The 26,519-nt window shown below is 27.2% G+C and overlaps 1 protein-coding gene across 1 annotated transcript; it reads left to right on the forward strand.

Moving 5' to 3' along the window:
• The first annotated feature begins 647 nt into the window (after positions 1 to 647).
• LOC107443444 (protein RCC2 homolog) lies at positions 648 to 24,574 on the forward strand. The gene is made up of 10 exons (XM_016057299.3): positions 648 to 1,174; positions 5,378 to 5,468; positions 11,609 to 11,749; positions 13,249 to 13,380; positions 14,641 to 14,729; positions 15,746 to 15,860; positions 18,456 to 18,622; positions 18,707 to 18,887; positions 21,587 to 21,765; positions 23,092 to 24,574. The coding sequence occupies exons 1-10, from the start codon at positions 914 to 916 to the stop codon at positions 23,263 to 23,265; spliced, it is 1,530 nt and encodes a 509-aa protein (XP_015912785.2). The 5' UTR covers positions 648 to 913; the 3' UTR covers positions 23,266 to 24,574.
• The last annotated feature ends 1,945 nt before the right edge of the window (positions 24,575 to 26,519 follow it).

Genomic DNA, 26,519 nt, shown 5'->3' on the forward strand with positions numbered 1-26,519 from the left:
GGTCAGTGTGCGGGTGGGTGACCACTTGGATCAGTCTGCGTAGGGACCGAGGGTGTGCGGTATTGGTCCTCGTTAAACTGTTCTACCGTAAAGTGCTCGACTTCGCGTGCAGGTCATCGGGCTACCGAAGCGGGGGTGCAATCCCCTCTGCAGAGGATCAAAATTGTGATGGCATATCTTCGGATCATCTTCAGGGGTGTTTCCCAGACAGTCGCCAATAGCCCATCGTGCAGCTCTAGTGCTACGTAAATTAAATAGATATTTGGAGAGATCAGATGCAGAAGATAATAGTAAATCAAATTGAAATCTTAAGCATTTACCTGAACCTGATAATGAAGTCATAGAAAATAACGAGCATAAAACGAGTCTCACTAAAATAGTATTTACATATTACGGGGAATCCCCGGCTGAAGTGTAAGTAGAGTTGTTCGGTAGTGCTTCTTATTTTTATCAATGTCTTACTACCTCAGTATGACGAGATTACCGACCCAACAGCATTAAGATAATGATTACAATGTGATTATGACATTTTCTGATGATATCTCGTAGTTTAGATGCACGTAATACTTAAGAAGTTCAAAAATTTGTACACCTTTTAATTCTTTGCAGTTCTCCTCCGGTACCTCAAGTGCCGCGCACACTCCACCAGTCAAAATATACCATTAAAGAAGTACACCCACCTCTCTCCCCCATTCCAATCCACCTCTTTTCATCTTTTCGCATTTTTTCAACGCGTCTTCTCGTTTTCTACGAGACCTATTTCAATTGGCGGCATTTATATCAAATCAATCCTTCACATTTTAAAGGCAGTGTTAAATGTGCATCGCTAGTTGTATTACTGTTTACAGTATTGATTGTCAATATAGTTGTTTCGTTTTGTTTCTGCTAGTAGATTACAAAGCATTCTTAAACAATGAACCCAAAAAAGCGAAAAGCCGATGATGAAGATGACAGCTGCGAAAATAAAACTGAATTTTTAAAAGAAGATGGAAAAAATGAAAGTTTGGATGTTTCAAATTGCGGAAGCGGTGAATGTGGAAATTTAACGGATCAACAAAAATCGGACAATGGCGGTTCAAAAGAAGAGCCCGGGACAAGCGATGGCAAATGTTCCGATAAAGAATCTAATAACTGTGCTAATTTATCGAGTGATCAACCAGAGAAAAAGAATATTGTAAGTCACCACGTGCTAATGTTTACTGATATTTCCTATTGAGATTGGTTCAATGAAAAATTTATATTTTAAAGCTAAACATATTATTTTTTGATGATCGTCAATGTTAGTCGTAAATTACGTTTCTCTTAAAATGAGATATGTTGTGTTCTCGCTATATTAAAAAATAAGCACTGCATAATATGTTTATATTTTTAACATTTTTATGACTGACATGCAATTTTACGTTATCAAATACTTAATATAATTTATAAATTCAAATAAAACAATGTTTTTAATAGTCCTCTATTTAATTTTTTTTTGAATGAAATTGTCCTGTTTATACCCCTTCCAAATTTTTTCGTTTTTTAAACCTAACATAAGCGAATTATTGAACAGTAATTAGAAAGTATGTAAAACATTCATATTTAAGGTTCGATATTCCTTATTTACTACATTAAATCTTAAAAATTAACTGATTAAATTCTTAAAACTCTTATGTTGACCAAAAAAGATACAAACGATTCAAAGATCAAAGGATTATTTTTTGATGAAAATTCTGTCTAATATAGAACGTAGCGAACATTTATTTATACATATTTTAAAAGTTGGAAATAGTTAAATTTTTATTTCAGGTATAAAAATATTCTGTGTTGTGGGGTGGTTTTCTAATGGTTAAATCACTTGTTTCTATTTGTTGCTGATTTTTAAATTGACCATTACTTTTCATTTTCTTGTGAAGCTTTCAAGAATTGTATTATTTAATTTGACTTGAAGAAATTTTTATACAGATTTGCAGAATGAATATTTTGTTGAAAATTTCAGAAATTAAAAAAATTTTCCAAATTTAAACCATTATTTATTGCTGTCAAGGATCCTGAAAACCCTGTTAGTACCACAGTGCATATGTTTGCTTATTAAGTATCTATTGCTGAAGTAGTATCAATGGCTGGTTCATTATTTTAAATCCAAATTTTTTGTTTTAATCAAATTTGTCATAGTATTGCCATGTTAATAATTTACAATAAGCAAAATTATATTTTCACTTAGTGTGTTTTAAATTACTGCACTTATGAAATAAAATTTAAAATTTGTATTATTTAATATTACTTATGTTATTTGTTTGGCCTGCTTTTCAAATGTTAATAATATTATGATTTTATTCCACCTCCAATAAAATTGAATAATTTATTTGTAAGCATTATATATTACTATGTCAGACAATTTCTTATACAGTAAGAATTTTGTGATTTATTTATAATAATATTATTCCTCCTAAGCATGTTTAGAAGAGCAGCTTGCCCTTTGATGCTTATAATAGTGCCCTCCTTGCCCAATTTGTGAAAATAAATTACCATTCTTTAAAAACAATGCTTATTATTTTTTTTTAAGAAAAGATTTTCTTAACCACCTGTTTTAATGAAAAGTTTACATCTGATTATAGGTATTGATAATTATATAACTTTAATTTTTAATTTCATTCCTTCATTTTAGTAAGATTTTTCTTATGTTGGCTAGTTATATATAGTACTATTTGTGTAGTTACACAGTTCTCTAGTTACTTAATTATATTACCACTAGATTTTTCTTTCGATAACTTGGATTTTTTTGCTGATATTGTACTATTAGATCAGGTTGATAACCAGAGTTGAGATTTCTTTAGGAAAAAGTATATATATTTTGTCTAGACTGAAGAGAACAAAAAATATTTAAAGTCTAAAAATGACAGTACAATTGATTAGTAAATAAGCATTAGCTTAAATTTAAACTCATAAAATTTAATATAATAAAAAAAGTTGAAATTTTCCCTTTATATATACTCTTTTAAATTATTCTTTCCTTATTTTTATATAAAATGCTATTTATTAATGTAATTATTATGTTAAGTAAAATGTTATTTATTAAAATGTTATTTATTAATGTTAAGTATTAATATGTACTCTTACCACCTAGGTGAATTATGTGATTTTTTTATGTTTATATAATTCATTTCGATTTTTAGATAATAATTAAACGCTGGAAAAATTAATTTAATTAAATCAATATTTCAAAAAAAGTAAATTGGTTCTGATTATTATTACTAATATTTAATATCTTAGGATTATTCTGAACTGGTTAAAATTTTGTTAGTTCCTTTTTTTTTTTTTGAAGGGGTATTATAATGAATTATTTAGTGATTTAAATTTTTCCATTATCTATTATTTAAAAATGTACTTTTGAATGTTTATTTTCTCATTATTTTCAGTTTAAAATATACAAAACGATTTTCAAGTTGTTTATCAGTTAGTCACCTTTTTTAATTTACTTATTTTGAAGAATTTTTTTTACGCAGATTGTCTTTTAGTTTGTTTTTTATTGTTTTTCAGAAGCTTTAAATTTTTCTGTTATTTTGATAATGCGTGGGAATTACTTTGAAGTATACACATAAAATAGTATAAAAGGCTAATTGAAAAATTTGAGGGGCAAATTTAGCTATTATGTAATATTAGACATTTTGATAAATTTTGACAGTGGTAAGTGAGTGCCAATTTGAAGCTCAAACTGCCCTTTTCTGGGAGGAAGCACCCTGCTCTTCTTTATTCCTTAGGAGAACTTTGATAATATATTTATAAAAATAAAGTAATTTTAAATAGAAATTCTTCAAGTTACTTTTAAAACATTTAATTTAAATCCAAAATATTTTATTTGAATAAGAATTTTTTTTATTTTTAAAAAAGATAAAAATTTTGACTTTCATTACCTATTACCATAATGAACTAAGCATGAACAATATTTGGGTGAATTTTTTTTAATGTTCTCACCTCTAAAATATCCAATATCCTCTTGAAAATATGGAAAATTTGGAATCACATTTAAGTAATCACTTTTAGACGTGCTCAATAGGTGCAGATTCTATCGTAAATCATGTGTTTTTTTTACAGTCATTGCTATGGAATTCCACATGGTTTTATCAAATTATTTTAATGTAATATTATGATAGGAAAATTCCAAATTTAAGTATAATAATTTTTTGTCTCACTTTATTTTTATCATCTTATATCGAACTGACATTCTGACCAGTTTTTCAGTACTTCTTAATATTAAAACTCGTACTGTGGTTTGTAAAATCTGACACATTTATTACAATGTTTTGACCCGCACGTGTCAAAGCACACATTTAGATAATCATTTTTTGTTGTGCTATATTTGTATCCATTTGATCATAAATCTAGGTGTTTTTTTGCTGTTATTCCAACATTATTCCATGTGATTTTGAGAACCCACTGTATGTTTAATGATTTCTTTCTTTCAATAACTGTTGTGAAACATTTATCTTACTATTTTTGAGGAACTGATTTGTTAATATCTTCCATGTTATCTACATTTACTATTATAGTAGTTTAAATTTACTATTGTACCAATCACTAATTAAATCATAAAATTAAAAAAACCTGTCAAGAAATTAGTCAATAATAGTCTAAAATTCTAACCAGATATTTAGTATATCTAGCCAAAATGATTTCTGTTCTACATTTTTTTTTTTCAATTTAAGTTTTTGAAATGAATATTTTTTAATGCAAGCAACTCCTGTATAAAACAATTTGACATTTATTTTTCCAAGGCTACATAAATTTTCATTTAAATCCCTTGTTTTTGTGCAATTTTATCTATTTTTTAATTTATATATTTTTATACTTCAACAATAAATTATTCTATTTTATCAAATAAAACCCATGAGTTTTTTTTTACTATGTATATTTTTTTTGTATGTTTATTCTGTATATTGCAGGGCTCGAAATTAACGGTGGTCCGTTGGTCCGTGACCACTAAAATCGGAGTCGGACCAGCATAAAATAATAAACAGTGGTCCGCCGGACCACCATCCACCGCAGCCGATCTCCGTTAATCTAATCTCACAGCCGATCTATTCTCGATCTTACGAAACTTAAACGATCTTACTTAAAACTATTTTAGAGCTTATTCACAATTTTTTTTAAAAAAATTTTTGTACAAAGTTAATATTAATCAAAAAAATGCGATTTAAATCAAATTTATGATTTTATAAAAAGGAACATGATTTTTTCAATCAAAAATTTTAATTTTTTTATTTGCAGCTAATAGGAACGTGTAGACAGACCAGTAAAGTTTTGTGCGGACTAGTAAAATGTTTTAGTTACTGGTCCTATGGACCAGTAATTTTTTTAAAAAATTTTTACCCCTATTTATTTTGTATTTTATTTATAGCACTTAGCTGGTCCTGAAGCATCTGGGACACTGTTATTTTGTGGCGGTACTAATTGGGATCTAATTGGCCGTAAAGAGTTGCCAAAAACTGGTGAGTAGTATGAATTGATATTAGAACAGAAATATAATTTATTGTGGTTTATATATAAGTGTGTGTTACTTTAACATCTTCAAATAAGTTGATAAAAATTAAATGATTTTAACAATAATTGATTTTCTTATACTCTTTATAAAGTCTTAAAAAAGGCTTGTGGTTTATATATAAGTGTGTGTTACTTTAACATCTTCAAATAAGTTTGAATTTATTGTATGCTTACTGATAAAAATTAAATGATTTTAACAATAATTGATTTTCTTATACTCTTTATAAAGTCTTAAAAAAGGCTTTAATTTCTCTATTAATTTTATATTTGAGCTTACTAAATTTTCACAAAAGTAACACAAACAAATAAGAAAGTTGTCTTGGATCAGTTGCAGGAAAATATTTTTATAAAAATTTTAATGGTGAAACCTATTGATCTATAAAGTAATTACACAATTAAGAAAGGGAGAAGATTACACATGTTAGTTCAGTAACAAATCTTTTAAGGTGTGCTTATTGAACTAGGCTTGGATAATTAACGAAACATTTTATGAAAATACCTATGTTTTTTGATAGTGAAATAAATTTGCAATTTAACTTAAAATATTGAACACAATTGAATAAAATAAAAGTCCCAGTGGGGACATTGTCGCAGAGCTTTTGCAGCAAAATTTTTCTTTTGGGAAATAAAAAATTAAGCTTTTCTTTCCTGCAGAAATTTTTGAAAGATTTTATCTTTTCTTCAGAATTATAATCAAGATACCTTTCTCGCACATCGTGGTGGGAGAAATAAATGCTTATGATTTTTCTATTCACATGTGAGAATAATAAAAAATAAAGAATAATGAAGTAAAAAATTTGGTTTTCTTTTCTGTGGAAATTTTCGTTCTATTTTTTCATGCAGTTATTACTGCTGATTTCCACACAGCTTTTAAAATCTGATATTTTTAATACGATATTATTTAATACAACAATTGAATCTCGAAATGAAAACACCAATTTAGTACCCCTTTTGAAGAGTCCGATTAGCATGATTTTGCCATCTATCTCTTTTTTTTCGGTAGTTACTGCTACAGATTTCAAGAATTTTTGAAAATATTTTTTTAATGTGTTGATAAGTTACAAAATGCAAAAAAGGAAATAATTACTGTGTTATCTTCCTACAAAATGTGAGAATATCTCCCATAATATTAGAATAAATTTAAAAAAATAATTTATTTGATCCAATTTTTAATTATTTATTTATAAGTTAATGCTTCTCTTACTTTAAATTACCAATGTGTATATTTGTTACTTTTAATTATCTTACTGAAAGGTATTAGCATTAAAGAGATGTGTCGCAGAAAGTTCGAAAAAATTCTGCCACGGGTATAAAAATATTATGTGTGTACTAAAACTGTCACAAAACTGAATTGAGAATTTTTTTTATTTTTATATATAACACATGTGAACACAGCTTCAAATATCTGTGCCACTTTACAAGTGTTGTTCTAATGTTGGCATCAAATCACAATTTGTGAGTGCCTAAAATAATTTAAAAACCATAACAATAAAAAATTTTCGATTTAAAAAAGTCTTGTGAAATGTATTTTTTAATTTGTATTTAAAGAATTTTTTTTTCTTTTTATAATCTGTTTTATGTTTTTTATAATTGCTCATTTATTTCACTGTAAGAAATTTAAATATTTCATAAATTTTCCTATCAGCAATTTGATTATAATGATTTTTTAAATTTTTTTTTTATCTGAGTCAGGTAAGCTATGCAGGATTGGGTTTTTGATGGTAGAAACTGTCAAAAAGTGCTATAAACTGTTGAAATTGGGCAAAAACTGTTAAAAGCAAAAACTGTAGCAAGCTTCTTTTTTGTCTTTGGGAATATTTTAATGAATACCAAGCTACATAACTGTTTAAATCATGCGCTAGGATTTCATTAATAGTACTAGTATACTTACAATTGGTATTTTACATCATGTATAAAGAATATTGCTAAAATTATTGAAACTATTTACTGCTTTTTTTTCCAAAAATATGGTATTATTTATGCTTTAAGGCAGTGGTGCGCAAACTGGGGGTTGCCAAATTTTTATGAAATGCATTATCCCTGTATGCTGCATACTATACTGTGTACATATAAAGAGTGAAGCGCTGTCACTCACTGTTTAATTGCAATTTCATGCTGTCCACTCTTTCTTTGACCGTAATGCGTAATGTATACTCTATCTGGCTATCCGAGGAAAAACAATATCCCGTTTTATGCAAGAATGCTATCAGAGTGTTAATACAATTTGCATCAATGTATTTATGTGAAACTGGATTTAGCAAACTAGTTTCAATAAAAACTAAATACCGCTCGCGTTTAAACCCTGAAGATGATATGCGAATTGTAATTAACAACATACATTCAAACATCGATGAGATAATTAGATACTTGTAGCCACATACATCTCATTAAAGGGCAATTACTGATTTTTGTGTTATACAAAAAGTATTTTCTTAAAATTATAAATAAAATTAATATGAGTCAAATATGATGATGTTCTCATTCGATGCAACAAAAGAAATGCGCGAAATATACATCGTATTTGTGAACATTTATCTCTAGGGGTCGCCAAAAATTTTCTCTCTACAAAAGGGGTCGCAGTCGAAAAAAGTTTTCGCACCACTGCTTTAAGGTATATTATTGATAACTATTGTTATTTTTGTGTTTAGTTATTTTTGATCTAAACATTGATAATTCTAATAATAATAATCTATTGTAAAAATTACAATTTAGTTTACTCTTTGTTAAATCATTTCAAATTCCATAAAAAGAAAGAAAATAAACTGTCTAAAAATACTTAGCTGAATATTTGGCTGAATATTCCACAAATAGGCTGAATGCTGAATAAAGGCTGAATATTCGTTGTCCCTATTAACAATATTTGCTAATACTTACATTTACATGAATACTATCTCATCGCTAAATCATGATTCTTATATATTCTTTGATAAGTAAAGAATTGTAATTTACAAGAGTTGTAAATGTTTGTTTTATTCAATTAATTTTTTTCAATTAATCAATTCAAGTATTTTTCTTAAGTTATTAACAATTTTTAGTACAGTTAATAAAATTAATTTCCTGATATGTCATTTGACTCAGGAAAACATCATGTCTTTCGGACAGTGGAATTTTACATTTCTGGGTCCTTTTTTTAATAATAACAAGTCCCTATTTGAATTTATATAAATCTCTACTTCAAAGATAAGCATAAAGTAAGGAAATTTTAAGATTAGAAGAACAATGTGATTTGTAATTGATTCAATCATAATTAAGCTAAGAATGAACCAAAAACACTTTGCTAAGAGTAATAAAAATGAGGAAAAGATATTAGGTAACTTTGGCATAACTTAATATGAAATTATTGTATTCCCATAGATATAATCAACTAGTAGATTATTTTCAAAGATTTTTAGTAATCATTTATTTCTAATGAAACATGTTAGTAAGTTGCTACTGATTTGGGAGTAAAAACTAAAAATTTGATTGTAGCAACTGTTTCATTTCATTTGTTGAATTCTGACTTATTTTATCAGATCTGTGGAGAAGGAATGAGATTGACTCTTATCTTTCATAACTTCATTTTAATAGACTTAATATTTTACAGTGAAAACACTCTGATAAATAATCATACTTGTTTAAAGTTCCTATATTTTTTTCTTGTTATATTCGATAAATTGCAAATTTTACTTATTTTTTTTTTAATGTTTATTCAATGTATATTATAATGATTTTCTTCTGTAAAATTTATGATTTTTGACAATGATAAAAAAGGGTTTAGTGTCAAAATGATTTAAGAACATTATAAATTGACCACTTGTAATTTCATTCATACTTTCAGAGTTTTTCCTAAGAATTAAAAAGGGCAGGATGCTTCCTCTCTGAAAAGGGTACTTAGAGGTTGGAAAAGCACTGACTTAACATTGTAAATACTTATCAAAATGTGAAATATTATGTAATAACTGAATTTTATCCTCAAATTTTTTTTAAAATCACCTTCTCATAGTATGTTATGAATATATTTCAGAAAGTTATTCTCTCTTATTTTTAAAATGTAAGAAAAAATTTGTAGTTTATAAAATTATTAAGGGTATTCTGTGCATATTTTTTTTTCCTCAAAAAATTGATAACACATACAAGTATTTCTTGAACACCATAAAAACAAACATTGTAAATGATACCTGATATTCAATTAAACTTAAAATAAACACGGATAAATATTTTGCGCGTGTGCATCATTTTATAGTTAAGATGATAACCAGGCAATTCTCTACCTTTTAAAAAATATTGGTGTAAAGAATATCGTGCAAGTTAAGACTGGGCAATCGTTCTAGAAATTAATACTTTTCTATGTTTTTTTTTTTTTTAAAAATTTTTTTGTTGAAACTTTCACTCATTCAACATTACGCTCATTTGCATGCACAATTACAATCCAGATACCCCATTTTCACATATTCTTTTTTTTAATATATCTTTAGGCAGGGATAATTTTCTATTAAAATTTTTTTATGGGGAAAAATTTTGTAAAGTGGTATATTTTTGGCCAGAAATTTTTATTTTTTATGTTAACTGGACCANAATGTATATTATAATGATTTTCTTCTGTAAAATTTATGATTTTTGACAATGATAAAAAAGGGTTTAGTGTCAAAATGATTTAAGAACATTATAAATTGACCACTTGTAATTTCATTCATACTTTCAGAGTTTTTCCTAAGAATTAAAAAGGGCAGGATGCTTCCTCTCTGAAAAGGGTACTTAGAGGTTGGAAAAGCACTGACTTAACATTGTAAATATTTATCAAAATGTGAAATATTATGTAATAACTGAATTTTATCCTCAAATTTTTTTTTTAAATCACCTTCTCATAGTATGTTATGAATATATTTCAGAAAGTTATTCTCTCTTATTTTTAAAATGTAAGGAAAAATTTGTAGTTTATAAAATTATTAGGGGCATTCTGTGCATATTTTTTTTCTTCAAAAAAATAAATAAATTACTAATTGATATAGAGTTTGAAAGCTTTTTTCTATAATTTTAACCAAAAATTATGAGAAAATAAACTTTTAAAGGTGCATTTTTTCTTAAAAATAATATTTCTTTCATTTCTCTATAATCTTTAATCATTGTTTTATTAGAGGCATTGCTACAGAAAAAATACTGTAGTCATATTAAATCTTTTTACATACAAAAAATTTATATCACAAAGCATAACACAGCAAATTCAACATTTCTAGGCTCTATTCAAAACATGGCTCTAACTAAAATTGTTAGTCCTGCATGCAACACAAAATGATAGTCTCACACCTCGCTTGCAACTAAATTTCCACATTTTTTTTTATTTATTCAAGCATTGTAAATTGATAGAAAAAACACATACAAGTAATTCTTTAACAGCATAAAAACAAACATCGTAATTGATACCTGGTATTCAATTAAACTTAAAATAAACACAGATAAAGATTTTGCTCTTGTGCATCAGTTTAAAGTTAAGATGATAACCAGGCAATTCTCCACCTTTAAAAAATATTGGTGTAAAGAATGTCATGCAAGTTAAGACAGGGTAATCATTCTAGAAATTAATACTTTCTATGTTTTTTTTTGTGAAACTTTCACTCATTCAACTCTCCCAATCGTTACATTACACTTATTTGTGTGCACAATTATATTCCAGATACCCCATTTTCACATATTCTCTTTTGTAATATATCTTTTGTCAGGGATAATTTTCTATTACAGTTTTTTATGGGGGGAAATTTTATAAAGTGGTATAATTTTGGCTAGAAATTTATATTTTTTGTGTTAACTAGACCATAAATTTCCTTACAGCTGCCTGAATTTCACCTGAACCTTGTTTGCCTGATAGAGCGTTTTTCACTCCTGTATGTGACTAAGATTGAGCTGAGAATTCAATCACAAAATTCCTGTCATGAATTACATGAAGTAGAAAAATTTGATAAAATAATTTTTTACTGAGAATTCATTTTTTTTCTTCAGAGTGCTTGTGCCCATCCTCTTAATTGTTAAAACTTTTTCTCCAAAATGTAACTTAAACTTTTGAATCATAGCAGGTGCTGGCAGAATATAAAATTTTACTATTTTATTTTGTTAGCTAAAGGAGCTGGTGGCGTGAATTTGTGGGGACCTCACAGAATTGCCTCTCTTCAAGGCATTAAAGTTACCGGTGTCTATGCTGGTAGCTGTGCTGTACACAGTGTTATTATTACTGAAGGTGGTAAACCATATACATGGGGTAAGTATATAGACAGACTTGTTCTTTTAAATACTTTTTTTTTGTACATTTAATCCTCATACTTTTAATATTGCAGGGTACCCTGAGTAACTGCTTAATTTTTATTTTGGAAAATAAGGGCCATTAAAAGTATTTTGGTTTAAGGTTTTTAAAAGTCCTTAATTTTCAGTTCCACTAGAATCGATAAGGAACAATTTTTCAGTCTTGCAAAAATATTAAAAATAAAAAGTAGTTCTTTTATCCCCTAGAATGAGACCATGTAGTATCAAGGGTAGAGTTTGTAGAGTGAAAAGGAGAGTTGTATGCAAAGCGAGGGGAAGAAATGTCCCTTCATTAATATATTGGTTCTTTTATTATAAATTCTTTTGCTTAGAACAGTACCTCATGAGGAAAGAGAATCATTCTAAAAGAAAAGAATAGGGTGTGGATTAGAAGGATACTGTATATACTGTACATGCAAGAGACTGATGACAGAAAATTTATTTCAAGTTTCGGATCTGCGTATTACGCAATATATTTCTACCATTAGATACCCTGGTTAATGAATAAACAATCAGTATGTGCTTCTATATTTATTAACAAAACGTAACAATAAAATTTAACTATTAGACTGAAAACGAAAACAACAAAATATGAGAAATAAAAAACAACAGGAGTTTTCAAGAGGTGCTCCTTCTTACTTGAGTGTATCCAGAACAACTAAACAAAATTATTTTGATTGGCAACGGATTGGCTCCGCCGAAAGGAATTAATTTGTAACAACTGATGATGATACTATTCCCACAATTGTGATTTTGGCTGCAGCAACTACACTCAAAATTTTGATAGAGCTCAGTTCTATTGTGTGAAGTGCTCGAGCACATTTTATTTTTGTGTATTCAACTTATTATTTTTTAAATTTTATTTTCAGAGGAAACAAAGATGCGCACTGTCTGAACTGAAAAGGCGAATTAAAGCATTAAGAAATTATTTAGAATTATTAATTAGCTCATATGAACATGAATTGTTATTTCTAATAATTTTTCTTGTATAAATAAGCCAATTTATTACTCTGAACCACTTTTTATCAAATTTTTCTTTCAATCTTCAACATTTTTAATTTTGAGCATAAATATAAATTAATTCCTCCAGAAAAATTTGCCTTTTGAAAGTAGTTAAGTAGTCACTACTTTTTTTAAAAAGAAAAAAGTTGTAATTGTTGTACTACATTTTTAGTAAAGTAGTTGTTAGCCATAAAAAAATATAGTTTTTCCAACCACTGCTCAACTATTCAACTGATTTCCTTAAAATTTAATTTTTAAAAAAAAAACTAAGCTAAACAGTTCAAACATGTGTGAAAAATTTGGATGTCTTATAATTTAAAATTAGATTGTATTATGTGTCAATCTAATCATTAGATCAAAAGGAAACTGAAGAATTGTTCTGGTTTTTATGTAGAGCACAATACCTGATTTCTCAACTAAACATTCCTATACATTTCTATAAACATTCATTTATAGGAAGAAATGACAAAGGTCAGCTGGGCCATTGTGATACTAAACGAAGAGACACTCCCACTCTTGTTGATACATTAAAGGATCACAATATAATATCAGCTGCATGTGGACGATCTCATACTTTGTTCCTTTCAGGTAAATTTTGTTTTCATTATTTTGAATATTGATATCGACTGACTTATCTTGAACCAAACTGTAATAGAGACACAAAAGATATAAAGTAATTGTAATCCTTTAAAGCCTCAAATTTTTAATCAAGAATGACCGCTTTTTCTTAAGTAAAACTTACTTGACGTAAGTTAACTTATTTTTCCAACTAAGTAAAAGCTAGGAAGCTTTGTTAAGAAAACTTTAAATTTTCTTTGCAAAATCGGTGGTCCACACAACTGAAAAGGAGGAAAACCGCTTCTACATACTATTTCCTTATCACTTCTGAGTAAAAAAATATAATGACAGATTGATAATACCTGTTATCTAAATATTATACATTCGGAATAAAGTGGCATTAGACCCCCCCCCCTCCACGATTTTTCTTGGCCTAGACTCTAAACAAGTGTCCATGGTCCAGTACCATGCTGTCTGTGACCCACTTGAGGGCCACTCCCCATGGGTTCGGAACTACTGGTTTATAGATTTAAAATGTATAATATCCAGGGTAGAAACTCCTTAGATTATTGCTTTGCATAGATGAACTGACTAAGTCTACTGATGAATTTGCTGTCCAAGCAGGGAAACAAAATGATATGACTTAGCTGTCAAAATCTAATAGTTTTGAGAAGAACTTTTAAAGAAAAAAAAAATTGAATTGCAAGAGTTAGAAAATAACAACAAATAATTTAAATTTTACATGCTACAAGCAAACTTAATGATTTACTGGGATTTTTTTTTTTTTTTTGTATAAAATGCCATAGATTTTCTTATATATTCAAATTTAAAAATATAAGATTGGTAGGTTTTTATGTTAGTCTTTAACATCTGTACTTGTACTATGTACTTTAACAAGGTTTAAAAAAATATTTGAAACTGGAAGATGTATTTATGTGTAAAAGTGATAACTTTATTTTTCTTGATTTAACTGAATCAAAATTTACTTCAAAAGGGCTAGAAAAAAATATCTTATGCAAAATATACATTTTTGCAAGTCCTTTATAATAACTGCTTTTTAATAAAATAAAAAAGAAACTGTCTAGTTATCTTTTGCACAAAATTTTAAAATTTTTTACTCCTTGGGTTTCTTCTGTTGATATGAACCCTGATCTGAGTTTTATCCAATTTTTTAAAATTTTCAGTAATGTTGAAAATTTGTCATTATTTTATTTTTTTAATCAATAAATCTTTATGATCTACAATACTTTTTCTTTGTTAATTAAGTTATTATAATTTTTTTTATTCCAGAAAGAGGTATTGTTTATTCATGTGGTGACAACAAAATGGGACAGTGCGGAGTGGGATCCCAGAATAATGCTATCAACATTCCAACAAAGGTACATTTGGATCTTTCATAATAAAATTTCTCTAAAATAACGCATGACAAGAAAAAGTCACAGGTAGTATTAAAATAAATATTAACCTTTTGCTTACAGTGCATGCTACAAACTTATTCTGGTTTGCATTAAATATGCGCCAGTTGTAAGCAAGAGGTTAAACATGTGATTTCTTAGAGATATAAAAAAAAAAATATATGCATCTATTTGTTATGGCTTCCATGCAAAATAAAATGATATCATAGATTCAGATGAACTTGAACAATAATATTATAATTATACGAATAATAATTGAATTAGATTTTTTTCATTTTTTTCGAAACTCTGCACATGTTATTCAATGCTATAAAGTTTTAATTTCTGTGAATTGATAATTTTTAATTTTAAAAACACAAACATACATTTGCAAAAGAAACTTGAAATATTGTGGGAATATTTACTGTGTTAATTAAATATTATAATAAGTGTGTAATGTGTATTATTATAAGTGTCCTACAGTGAGTATTTTTGCATCTTCTATAATGTTGGTGTGGTCAGGGTTCATATAGACTTAAAAAGTATTTGAGTTTTTCCTCCAGTTTTTAAGGCCTTGAAAAATTTGTTCAGTTTCATTGAAAACAATTTTTGAAATCTCAACTAACAATTTAAAATGATCAATCAAATCTTTCGACACCTTTTTTTTTAAAATAAAAACATTTTGTAGATCCTTTTCCTAACATTTAATTCTTAAGTTATTCATTCCAAAGATTCATTCATAATTTTTCACTTTAATAGTTATTATAGTGAAGTTTAATTTGATTTTTCTACTATACAAACTATATACATATGTCCTATAAGCTTTATTCTACAAGTTCATAATTATTACTGCCATCCAGTACAACTGTGAGACATTGATTTTTTTTCAGAAAAGCTTCGCTTTTTTTTTTCTCCTTAAGGTAATTTATAATTTAAAATTGAACTGTATTGATTACCGTTATTTGTATAATTTATGTTTATATTATAAATTATTTATTTAGGTTCCATTTAAAGGGAAATCTATTACCAAATTAGCTTGTGGTGCAGAATTTAGTGTAATCTGTGATGCAAAAGGGGGCATGCATAGCTTTGGATTGCCAGAATATGGACAATTGGGTATTAATAAACTATAATATATATTATACTTTTATAATTTTTGAAAATTTGCCTTGCAGCTTAATTCCATTCTGACTTTGCCTTGATATTGCAAACTAAACTATAAATTACCTGTTAGGTGTCCTTAAAAAAAAAAATTCTGTAACATTTCCATAAATGGCCATTAAATTCTAAAATTTTTCTTTTAAACTTAATAAAATTTAATTCATTTCAATGTTTCGAATTAGCAAAGTTTTTACAACAATTAGGTATTTTCAGTTTATAACTAATTTTGTATCACATTATTAATGTATTAAATATGTTATTTAATAAAACATGTAGTATTTCGGTTTTATATAGGAACAGATTTGGCTCATAATTTTGTTTTACCATTGTTTGTACAGTACAAAGTACCACATCTGGATGTCTGTTTGCTAGTAGCATCTATTTGGACACTTTTTAAACAATCAAAGTAAACAGATCTATTTTCAAAATTATTTCTTATTATTTCTTGCTGATTTTTCAATAGCTCAACATTAATTCTGTCTGAATAAGAAAACTAATAGATTTGTTGAAAAGACAGGAGCAGTTAAGGAAAAACGATAGACATGAGCAGTTAAAGAAAAACAGTCTTTAGTGAGAATAATAATCTATGAATATTAATGAAGCTTAAATATGAATGGTGTTAGATTAGAATACCAGCAGACAAGCATTCTGTTGCTTCAAATTGTAAATGTTTTCATTAAAAAATATATTCAAATCTGTTCTTTGTTTTAGATTTTTCTTTTATTTTTTAGATTGATTTACTTTTGAAATTTGAGGCAAATTTTTTTGTAATTTTTATCTGATTCTGCTCTGTTAATTCTTCACAAAAAAAGAATTAAAATGTGTATTTATTCATGAAAGAGAAAGCTCAAATTATTTTTTTTATATTAAATTTGTTTGATAATTTTAATTAATTAAATGTTATTCAACCTATGAAAAGACATTTTTGTATGAAATGAACATTAATTATTGTTCCTCTGTTATTTGTTTATTAAGTAACCATTATTTTGATGTTTGCTTAGCAAAAAGTCCATAATATAATAGGGAATCCAGAAAATTTTGAAAATTTTATTCAAAATTTTTTTTTAAATGGATGTCTGTCACAATTATTTCAGACTGATAATTTATAAAATGTATCCACTTTTACAAATAACCCTGTATATGCTATGCAATAGACACTTTTATTATCAGTTATATTTAAAATAAATAAAAAGTTTTTTTTATTTATTTATTTTTTCCAAAGTATGTAGGGTTTGTAGTTGTCCTGATTTTCATGATAAAGTATATATTTTATCCTGATTTTTAGCTTTTTTTTTTCCGGACTATTTTGTAAGAATACAAGTCGTTATTTTTTAAAATTTCTTTTTTTTAAAACATGTTTCCTAGAATCGAATAATTTAGGTTAAACATTTTTTTAAAAATTCAAATTATTCTTTTAAAAATAGCAAGATTTGAGTGTTAAATTTAGGGAATTTATATGTATATGGTTAAGGCATTTTGTCATATTACATTAAATTTTTTTTCAGTCATCTTATATAAAAGAAAAGTAATCAATTAATAATTTTACATTATCAAATTTTCAGGGTGATGAACTCTTGGGTTGTATACTTGTTTATTATTTTAATTAAGCAAATGCAGTAACAAATCCTGTAGTGTGGAATTTCATAGTTTCTTAATTGATTTGTCTTTTTCATCAAATTTTAAAAACTATTCATTCCAATCAACGTAATCATATAATATTTAAATGTTGATGAGTCTTTTTCATTAAATTAAAGCAATTCATTGTGTTTTCATTTCAAGATTATTGAAACTGCACTTTAAAATTATCTGGAGGAATAATGAATCATTATTAAACTTAATTGTTAATTTTAATTGTATATTGGAAGAAAGAATATTAAGTAATTGATACTGGTTATTTTTTTAATGCAACAGTACTTAAAATTTTTCCATTTATTGATTTGAAGGTATAATGAGTTTTTTAGTATTGATTAAATTATACTGGAAACTTTTAGAACTTTGTTTTAAACAAAATAATTCTGAAATTAAAAATAGTATTATCTATTCTTTTGTCAAAAAATTTGCTTTTATTATACTAAGGTAGAGTAATTAATATTAAGCAGTAAATTATACTTCTTTTAGTTTGCCTTTTTTTAAAANTTTTTTTTTTTTTTTTTTTTTTTTTTTTTTTTTTTTTTTTTTTTTTTTTTTTTTTTTTTGTCTACTTTCAAACCTGGAGTAATGAAAATAGATTTTTTATTACTTTTCAAAATATCGATTAAATTTTCCTTACATTAACAAAAATGTTTAATGCTAATCTAATGAAAAAATATAATTTGAAAATGTATAGCCATTCATTGTTCCAGAAGAACATAGTGCCTGTGATATTTCTATTATGAGCAGTATAAATATTTTTTTGTAGACTAATTAACTTAGGTACTATTTGAGGGGCCTCACGATATCTAATTTATTCTTATTCAGCTCCACAAAATTTGTTGAAGTTTATTTTGATATCAAGATTCTATGCTTTGTTTTCACTATACCTACAGCTTATTAATGTTGTATTAATTTTAGGACATAATTCTGATGGAAAATATTTTGTAACCAGTAACAAGTTATCCTTTAGATGTGAAGTTGTGCCTAGACGCATAATAGCATTCATTGAAAAGACACGCGAAGGACATGTTACTCTTGTTGATGATGTTCATATTATTGATGTGGCATGTGGAATTAATCATAGTGTAATTATATTTTCTTTATATAGAATTTTAGCTATCTTTACAAATATTTTTCTTTTCTTTCTTGAATGAATAATTTTATTGTAGGTGGCAATTGATTCTAAAAAGCGATGCTTTTCATGGGGATTTGGTGGGTATGGCAGACTCGGTCACGCTGAACAAAAAGATGAGATGGTGCCGAGACTTATAAAATCGTTTGATGGTCCCAATCGAGGTGTGAAAAAAGCTTTTGCTGGTGGTACTTACAGTATGGCTGTGAATGAATTTGGTAATTTATCTATTTTTTCATTCATTATTTTATCTACTAAAATGAATCATGCAATTGCAAATATTTTGTGAATGTAATATAGAATCTTGCTTAATCTTACAAAAAAGTAGTTCTCCTAGATGCTCTTGCATTTGATTATCTAAGATAACTGCTTTTTTAACAACCCGAATAGGGCTGTGTTTGGCAGCTAAAAAGGCAATCTTTTTCTTCACTTCAATTGACCAATGTAATTAGAATGAAATATTTATTGCCACTGAAGTGAAATACAGCTGTGAACCATTGCAAGAAAGTAGTTGCTGTAGATTGTTACAGTACTGTTGAAGATTGTTTCAAAACAGTTGCAAATCTAAAATGTATAGAACAGGGGTGGCCAACCTGCTACTCGCGAGTCACATGCAGCTCTTTGAAGGATTATTTGTGGCTCTCAATAAATGTACCCGAGTTCCCTTTTCATTTTTGTGCTATTATATTTTTTAAAAAAGTATTGTCGTTCCGTATGTGTCTTTTAAATTACTGAGAACAAATATGAAAAACTAAGTGCAATGTTGTTCAATTCAAGGTGAGTTTTCCATTTCCAATTTAATTATGACACAAAAAGCATCTGGAGAATTAGAATTAATAGAGATGCAAGAAGATCAAACTTTACAATTAAAATATAAGTCGACGTCAATTACTGAATTTTGGAAATTTGTGCCAGAATCGAAGTATCCTGAATGAAAAAAAAAAAAGGCTGTTTGTCGAATTATTTCAATATTCAGAACATAATGTACTTATGTGAATAATTTTATTCCACTTTAAAATTCGTGAAATCCAATCACCGATCAGTATTAACTAACCAGCATCTCAAGGAATTACTGAGAAGTAATGTCACCAATTATTCACCAAATTTTAAAGAATTAAAGAGAAGTAAAATAAATGTGTTTAATTTTTAATATTTAAATTCAGTGCACATATTTTGTACTTTTACTTACATGTTTTCAATAAATATAATTTATGTAAAAAAAAAACTTTTTAATACCTTTTTTGCATACCTTTTAAATACGTATTTAATCTCAGCCCGCGAAAAATTTCACATTTTGAAAAATGGCTTGACTATCAAGGAGCTTGGCTACCCCTGGTGTAGAATTTACTTAAACATTAAAAGTGCAGTTTAATTTACACCCGATTTTTTTTCTGACCTCGTAATTACAATGTTGAGCTCATGAGTGTTTTTAGCCCGTCTTTAATGAGGCCCGTCTTTAATGAGATTTTTTTTAGAAATAATAAATTATGTTTTCAGTAATAGTGGTATTTAAAACTTTTTTATTTTAATGATTACATATAAAATTGTACTCATCAAGTGAAACATACATGTTAAATATCTTTCTAGTTTTACCTTCTTTAATTTTGTAATTTTATTTTAGGTAATTTTGACTGTTTATTCTCATAACTGTCTTATTTAAGAAATGTGTTAGATCTGTTCTATGATCGTAATTGAATTTTAATGAGATTGCAATTTTATAACGATGATTAATTCCTATCAAATTTTTTTTTAGTTCCTAGCAATATTTAATTGAAAGTTTATTAAAATGACACATTTTACTGTTCATACAATATTCATGTATATTTTATTCTGCATAGTTGAAAATAAGTTCTACTATTCTAAATGTTACACTATGGTCATACCTCTAACCCATCCTTTTATTATAAAAATGAATTAAACTACAGAGCTGGCACTTTTCTGCGAATTCCTGAATTATTTATTATTTTATTTCATTCTTGCCAACCTTGTAAAGTGTAAATATTGTAAAAGTATGTACTATTCTATGTCTTTGGCAACTATTTTGGAGACAATTTTTCATACCTGAACCAACTAAAGTGACTATTTTTGGAATCTTACCCGAGTGGCAGCCCTGAGGGACTGTTTTCAGTATTTTGGGAGATTGAAAATTATCAGTTCCCCATGTTATTTTGAAAATTAAACATCATATTTTAAATATGATGTGGTTATGTAGTCATTTATGTTTTTGTATCATTTTTAATTATTTCATTGCCAGTATTAATTATTTTTAAATTATGTAATTGATTTTTCTTCAATGAGAATGTCTGAAAATATATGTATAAACTTGACCTCATGTAAAATTTTGGACCTGGAAAGTAAAATTGACTAACAAATGATAAAGCTAGTTTGAGTTTTTCTTTGGAGTCACAATTTTCCATTTTCCCCTTATGATTATCTTTTTTCGTTATTTTCTGGTTTGTTGTTATTTTTTCGTGAATGTTGAAAAATTACGCACTGCCAAAAAAAATTTATATCAGGCATTTTTTAAATTTAAAAAAAAAAATTAAAATTCATAGATTGCTATAGATACAGTAGAGCAAGCACCAATGATCAGAAATGATGGGGGCCATCCCTATCCCGGGTGTCTGAATTTCCAAATTTTCCGTATAACTAAACAATTATTCAATACAGCTTAACTATATTTCTACTTTAACATTTCATAAACAAATAGCCATTTTAAAAACTAGTTTAAAAAAATAGTGTAGTTGGTACTTATCACTTAATTCAAACAATTGAAATGTGGTATGTTTGAATGAATGAGGGATTTCGGCTAAAATTTTAATATTTTGTAATCAATTAAATAATTATTGGTCATGTTTTACTTATTAATTATCTTAATCTGTCGTTAAAAATTCATTAATGCTCAATCATTTTCCAGATGTTTTGTATTTCTGGGGCCAAAACCGAAGATCTGGAGAGGCAACCATGTATCCCAAACCAGTTCCAGATCTTGTGGGATGGTCAGTGCGTGATGTTGGTTGTTCAAACACTTCAGTTGTATGTGTTGCTGATGAGAGTGTTATATCATGGGGTGCAAGTCCCACTTATGGCGAATTAGTAAGTCTAACATTACAGTTAAGTGAGGCTAATTGTTTAATTACGATTCGAAATAGTTAAGATTAAACTGACGGTACTTAAAGGCTATTGAACAGATCTGCATAAAACTTCCAAGTTTTTTTTATTTAAATCATGGAACAGAAGATTCCAGCAAGAAAAAATTATGAAATTTCTCCAACAGGTGATGCTATAACACAGGTTAAGGCACTATCTTTGCATTGCAAGTAAAATTATTAAGGATCTTGAATTTTAGAAGTGCAGGCAGCATTGTAGTACTGAAAACTTAATTACCAGAACATAAGTCACCGCACCATGGAGGGAGAGGAGAAAAATCTAAAATTATCAAAAATAATTTTGACTGACTGTTTTCAAATCATCTGAAGTTTTCACTTAAGTTTCCTTATTTTTATTGTTTTGTAACCTCTAACCTTTCTCCCCATTTACCGATAAACAATTAGCCAATCATAGATTGCCTAAATATTTTTATTTGCATATTTATCTTTACTTAAAAATCCATTTGCAATATAAAAGAGTTTGCAGATCTATAAATCAGGGTGCATAGAGTTTTTAAAAAGTGCTTAAAGGTTCTTATTTTCGTTTTTTAAAATCCTTTAAAGGTGCTTTTTTCATTGGGTGTTTTTAGAGAGTGCTTAATTTTTCCTTTTTCAAAATGAGATTTTTCTTTTAATATGTTGATTTTCGTTTTGAACTACGCAAAAAGGCAGTTCACATTCAACGTTTTTACGATTAATTCAACCCCAATCTATTTCGGCGTATTGTCAGTCCGTAGAGTATTAAAATGCCACTCTTTTTTTCATGATTCAAAATTTCCTGATTTTTGACAATTGGTCAAAAACAATGCCGACGACATGACGTTTAAGACAAGATAAAATTGTTCATTTTTAAAAACTTTCCAACCCTGCCTAGTTATGATATTTTTTTAAAGTGCTTAAAAATATTTTTTGAGTGCTTGACAAGTGCTTAAAAGGTGCTTATTTTTTGTTAAATAATTTGGCTATGCACCCTGTAAATTTTTTCTTAATGAACTATTTACATTGAGCGGCTTTAAAGAATTTAAAAAATTTTTATGCTTAGTTTGTGTTTTCCTCTTAGTCAACTATTTCTAGAAACAGCTGTAAGGAAATAAAGTTTCAGCTTAAAAATAGAAACATTCAGTTAAAAAGGTGACTAATTTTACGATTAATCTAACAAAATTGCTTTCAAACTTAACAAAGTTAGCTATCGATTCGTTAGTATTACAGGCATATTATTCTAATTTTTTATAACGTCTAATTATCTCTAAAATGATTCTATTATTTTCCTTAGGGTTATGGTGAATCCAGGCCTAAATCATCTACTACTCCTCAGGAAGTTAAACCTCTTAATGGATTGCACATTCAAGCTGTTGCTTGCGGCTATGGACACACTCTTCTCATAGCCCGTGATGAAGCAGAAGAAGACCAGAAGGAGCTTAATAAATTGCCAGAATATTCACCATGATATTCTTTTTCTCCCACACTTTCATTATTAATGTTTAATTTGTGGTGGGTGAACTTACTAAAATGTTTCTTTTGTTTTTTTTAAATCTTTAAGGTTGTAAGGTTTTTTTTATTTTTGAACAATTTTTAGCATTTCCATTTTATGTATAGAATACTGTGCTTGTTTTTGTGAAATTATCATATTCCATTTTTTTAAAATATTTATTACATTGTAGGGACGGAAAGTTCCTTTTTACTTAACACTGAAATATGTTTCATTTTTTTAAATTTTTATTAATTTCATATTTGGAATTTATATAATTTATCCCAAAATCATTAAAAAGGTGCGAAAATAGCCCAGTATATTTCTGTTAGGTGTTGATAAAGGCAGGGAAATTTACAGTTTATGCTTTGTAGGTGATTTTAGAAATGATACTTAAAAAGAAAATTATTTGTTATTTAAAATTGTGTGATTCTTGTAAGTAGTGAATTCATTGGTAAATAGCTTTGCGAGAAGCTATGTTTTTATTTCATTCTCATTGTGTGTGTTAACTTTGTGCTAAAAGAATGTATCATGACTCACTAATGTTCTATTAAATGTCCTCGTGAATGGTTTAAATGTCTTCACATTCCATGTTTTTCAACTTTGTTACATCATCTTAGTGAGTTTTAATAATATGAATTTCTAATTGATATCATAGATGGCAATGCTAAATAACATTTTAATATTCTAAAAGCAGAGAACAGCTGTTTTCATCATTTGTGAATATTATGTATATAATAAGGTTGACTTCTGTGATATGCACAAACTTATGGGTACGGTTAAGCTAGCTTAAAAAATTATCAATCATCTAAATTGTCTCATTCCAAGAATTTCTTTCTTTAAAATAATGCTGTTTTTCTGCTTTTATGTTCTCAAAAAATGTTTTTTTAAAAAAAGAAAGATGCAATCACCGATGTGCATTTGAAATAAAAGCTTCACAAAGTGAATCACTTTCAATATGTTATCAATTGAACAACAGTGCAGAAATTTGTGCTTTTCTGAAATTATTCTTTTTTTTTATATTCAAAAAGTTGCAATATTTAGAGTGTTTTACCTCTCAGCTATTTATTTTGATCTGAGATATTCATCACCATTGGTGCTTAATCCATTATTTTTGTCATAAATTTAATATCAAATTTTTAAAAGTATAATGTTGTGTTTTTTAATCTGTGAAAACTGTTCGTTTTGAAAATTTTTTTTACTTGTACATCTTCAACTGTGAACTGGTATTTGATATTACTTACTGTAACCATTAACTTTAAAACAATAAAATTGCTTTTAAAAGTTACCTCCTTTTTTATGGCATTAATTTTAATTTATTTTCAAATATGGCATCTGACATTGATGAAGATTCACTGCTACTTCCTCACTTTAATGCTAAATCTCTCTTTTAGTAAAATGTTTATATAAATCATAAAATTAAAGAAGCTAAACCATAACATAGATGTAAAAAAAATAATAATAATAACTATGAGTATTGTGCATTTTGTTTACATTATTTTGTAATAGTGTTGCATGATTCTATTGTAGGCTGGGGAAAAATAGTGTGTGGTAACATAATTTGAGATCATTTAAAAGCATCAAAAGAAATCCGCAAAATAAGGTTGCAACTGATAATATGATTAAAGTAAATGTTTTAAAAAATCCTGATTTTTCAAGAAGCTCCTCATTTAAATGCCATTCCGACGTTTCTAGAATCACATTCATGAATCTTTATGAAGTTATATTTTTAAATTTATTCACTTCTTCGATTATAAATTAAATCTTTTCCACCCAAGTGTGTTGACCGCCCCAAGGTTTAAAGGAGCTCTACCCATTCCAGCAGACAGGAACGTGGGTATAATTTTTTTATTTAATTTAAATAACAATTTGAACACAGTGTTTACCTAACTGTTAATTCTGAGTAATATTTTGTATAACATAATTTTCAGAAAATAAAAATTAACATAGTAAAAAAGAATTCTGAAAAAAAAACATCAGAAAAAAATGAATCCCTTTAAGATTGTTATTCAAAACTGACCCATAAACTATTAATGTGTTTGTTTTAAAAATTATGTAGATTTCAAAACAGATTTATATTTTTATAAATTTGTATTTTTATGATGGCACTATCTTATTTATTGTTTCAATTTACAGTAGTTTCTTAGAGGGTAAATTGTGTTTTAAATTAAAATTAACAAAACTGTTGAAGTTTTTCATCAGTTTTGTTAAATTTAATTTTGAGACAATTTTTAAAATTTTATGTGCTCATGATTATATATCACAATATGATAGGAGAATTATTGGAATTTAGAAAAGTTTTAAACTGAAGATTCCGAATAATTAAATATAGTTTTTTCCCAATTATCTTCAAACTAATTTTTACATATTAATTTTTAAAATCATATTTAACTGAATTTAATTTTCGTACTCAGTTTTACATTATGAAATGGACTTCAAATATTTTTACTTCACTGCCTTTTTTTCGATGATTTATTTTTTAGGTTTTTTGAGTGCTTGTGACACCATGAAGTCTGTTTTATACATGTTTGACTTATCTTAATTTAATGCGTTTTAAGTAGAACAATTTGTACCAGTTAATGTTTTTAACAGCTGATAAAATTTCAACTAATTCAGTCTCAAAACAGTAAAATCTGTTGATTATGTGATGAATGCTGGCTTCCTGTGCTAAAAAAATAGTTTTTAAGCATCCCAAACAACTAAATGAAATATATTGTTATTTTGTCATATCATTGAAATAGAGAAGGTGCCAATTTAATGTTTTTAGCAACTGTACTTTATTGCATTAAATTTTAAATTAATACAAAAAAGTACAGATGTTATTAATTTGAAATTAATAAGTATTTTTTGTATCTAATTTTTTTCTGATTACTATTAAACAATTTTTTCCTTCAAAATTTGTGGACTCAGAGCCACTTCTTACCCAGTTCTTAAGCTCGCTTTGTTTTCTTATTTCACCTTAATTTTATTTAAAACCCACTTTTATACTTAAAATTCCTTTATTTTAAATGCATTAAACAAAAAAAAAATCTGGATATCGGTGTGGATTGATATTTGTTCCTTTCATTTGAATTTTATACTTTAAACCAGGGTGTGAAATTTCTACTCGCCTATCTAATAGTTAGGGTTGGCGAGAAAATTCTGTTTAGTTAAATGTTGTATTTTAAATTAAACTACTATATTTTTAACAAAATTGAGAAGTCTATAGATTAGGATGTCACAATAGACTAAAG

The sequence above is a fragment of the Parasteatoda tepidariorum genome, chromosome 7 (genome assembly GCF_043381705.1).
Source record: "Parasteatoda tepidariorum isolate YZ-2023 chromosome 7, CAS_Ptep_4.0, whole genome shotgun sequence".
Classification (NCBI taxonomy): Eukaryota; Metazoa; Arthropoda; class Arachnida; order Araneae; family Theridiidae; genus Parasteatoda; species Parasteatoda tepidariorum.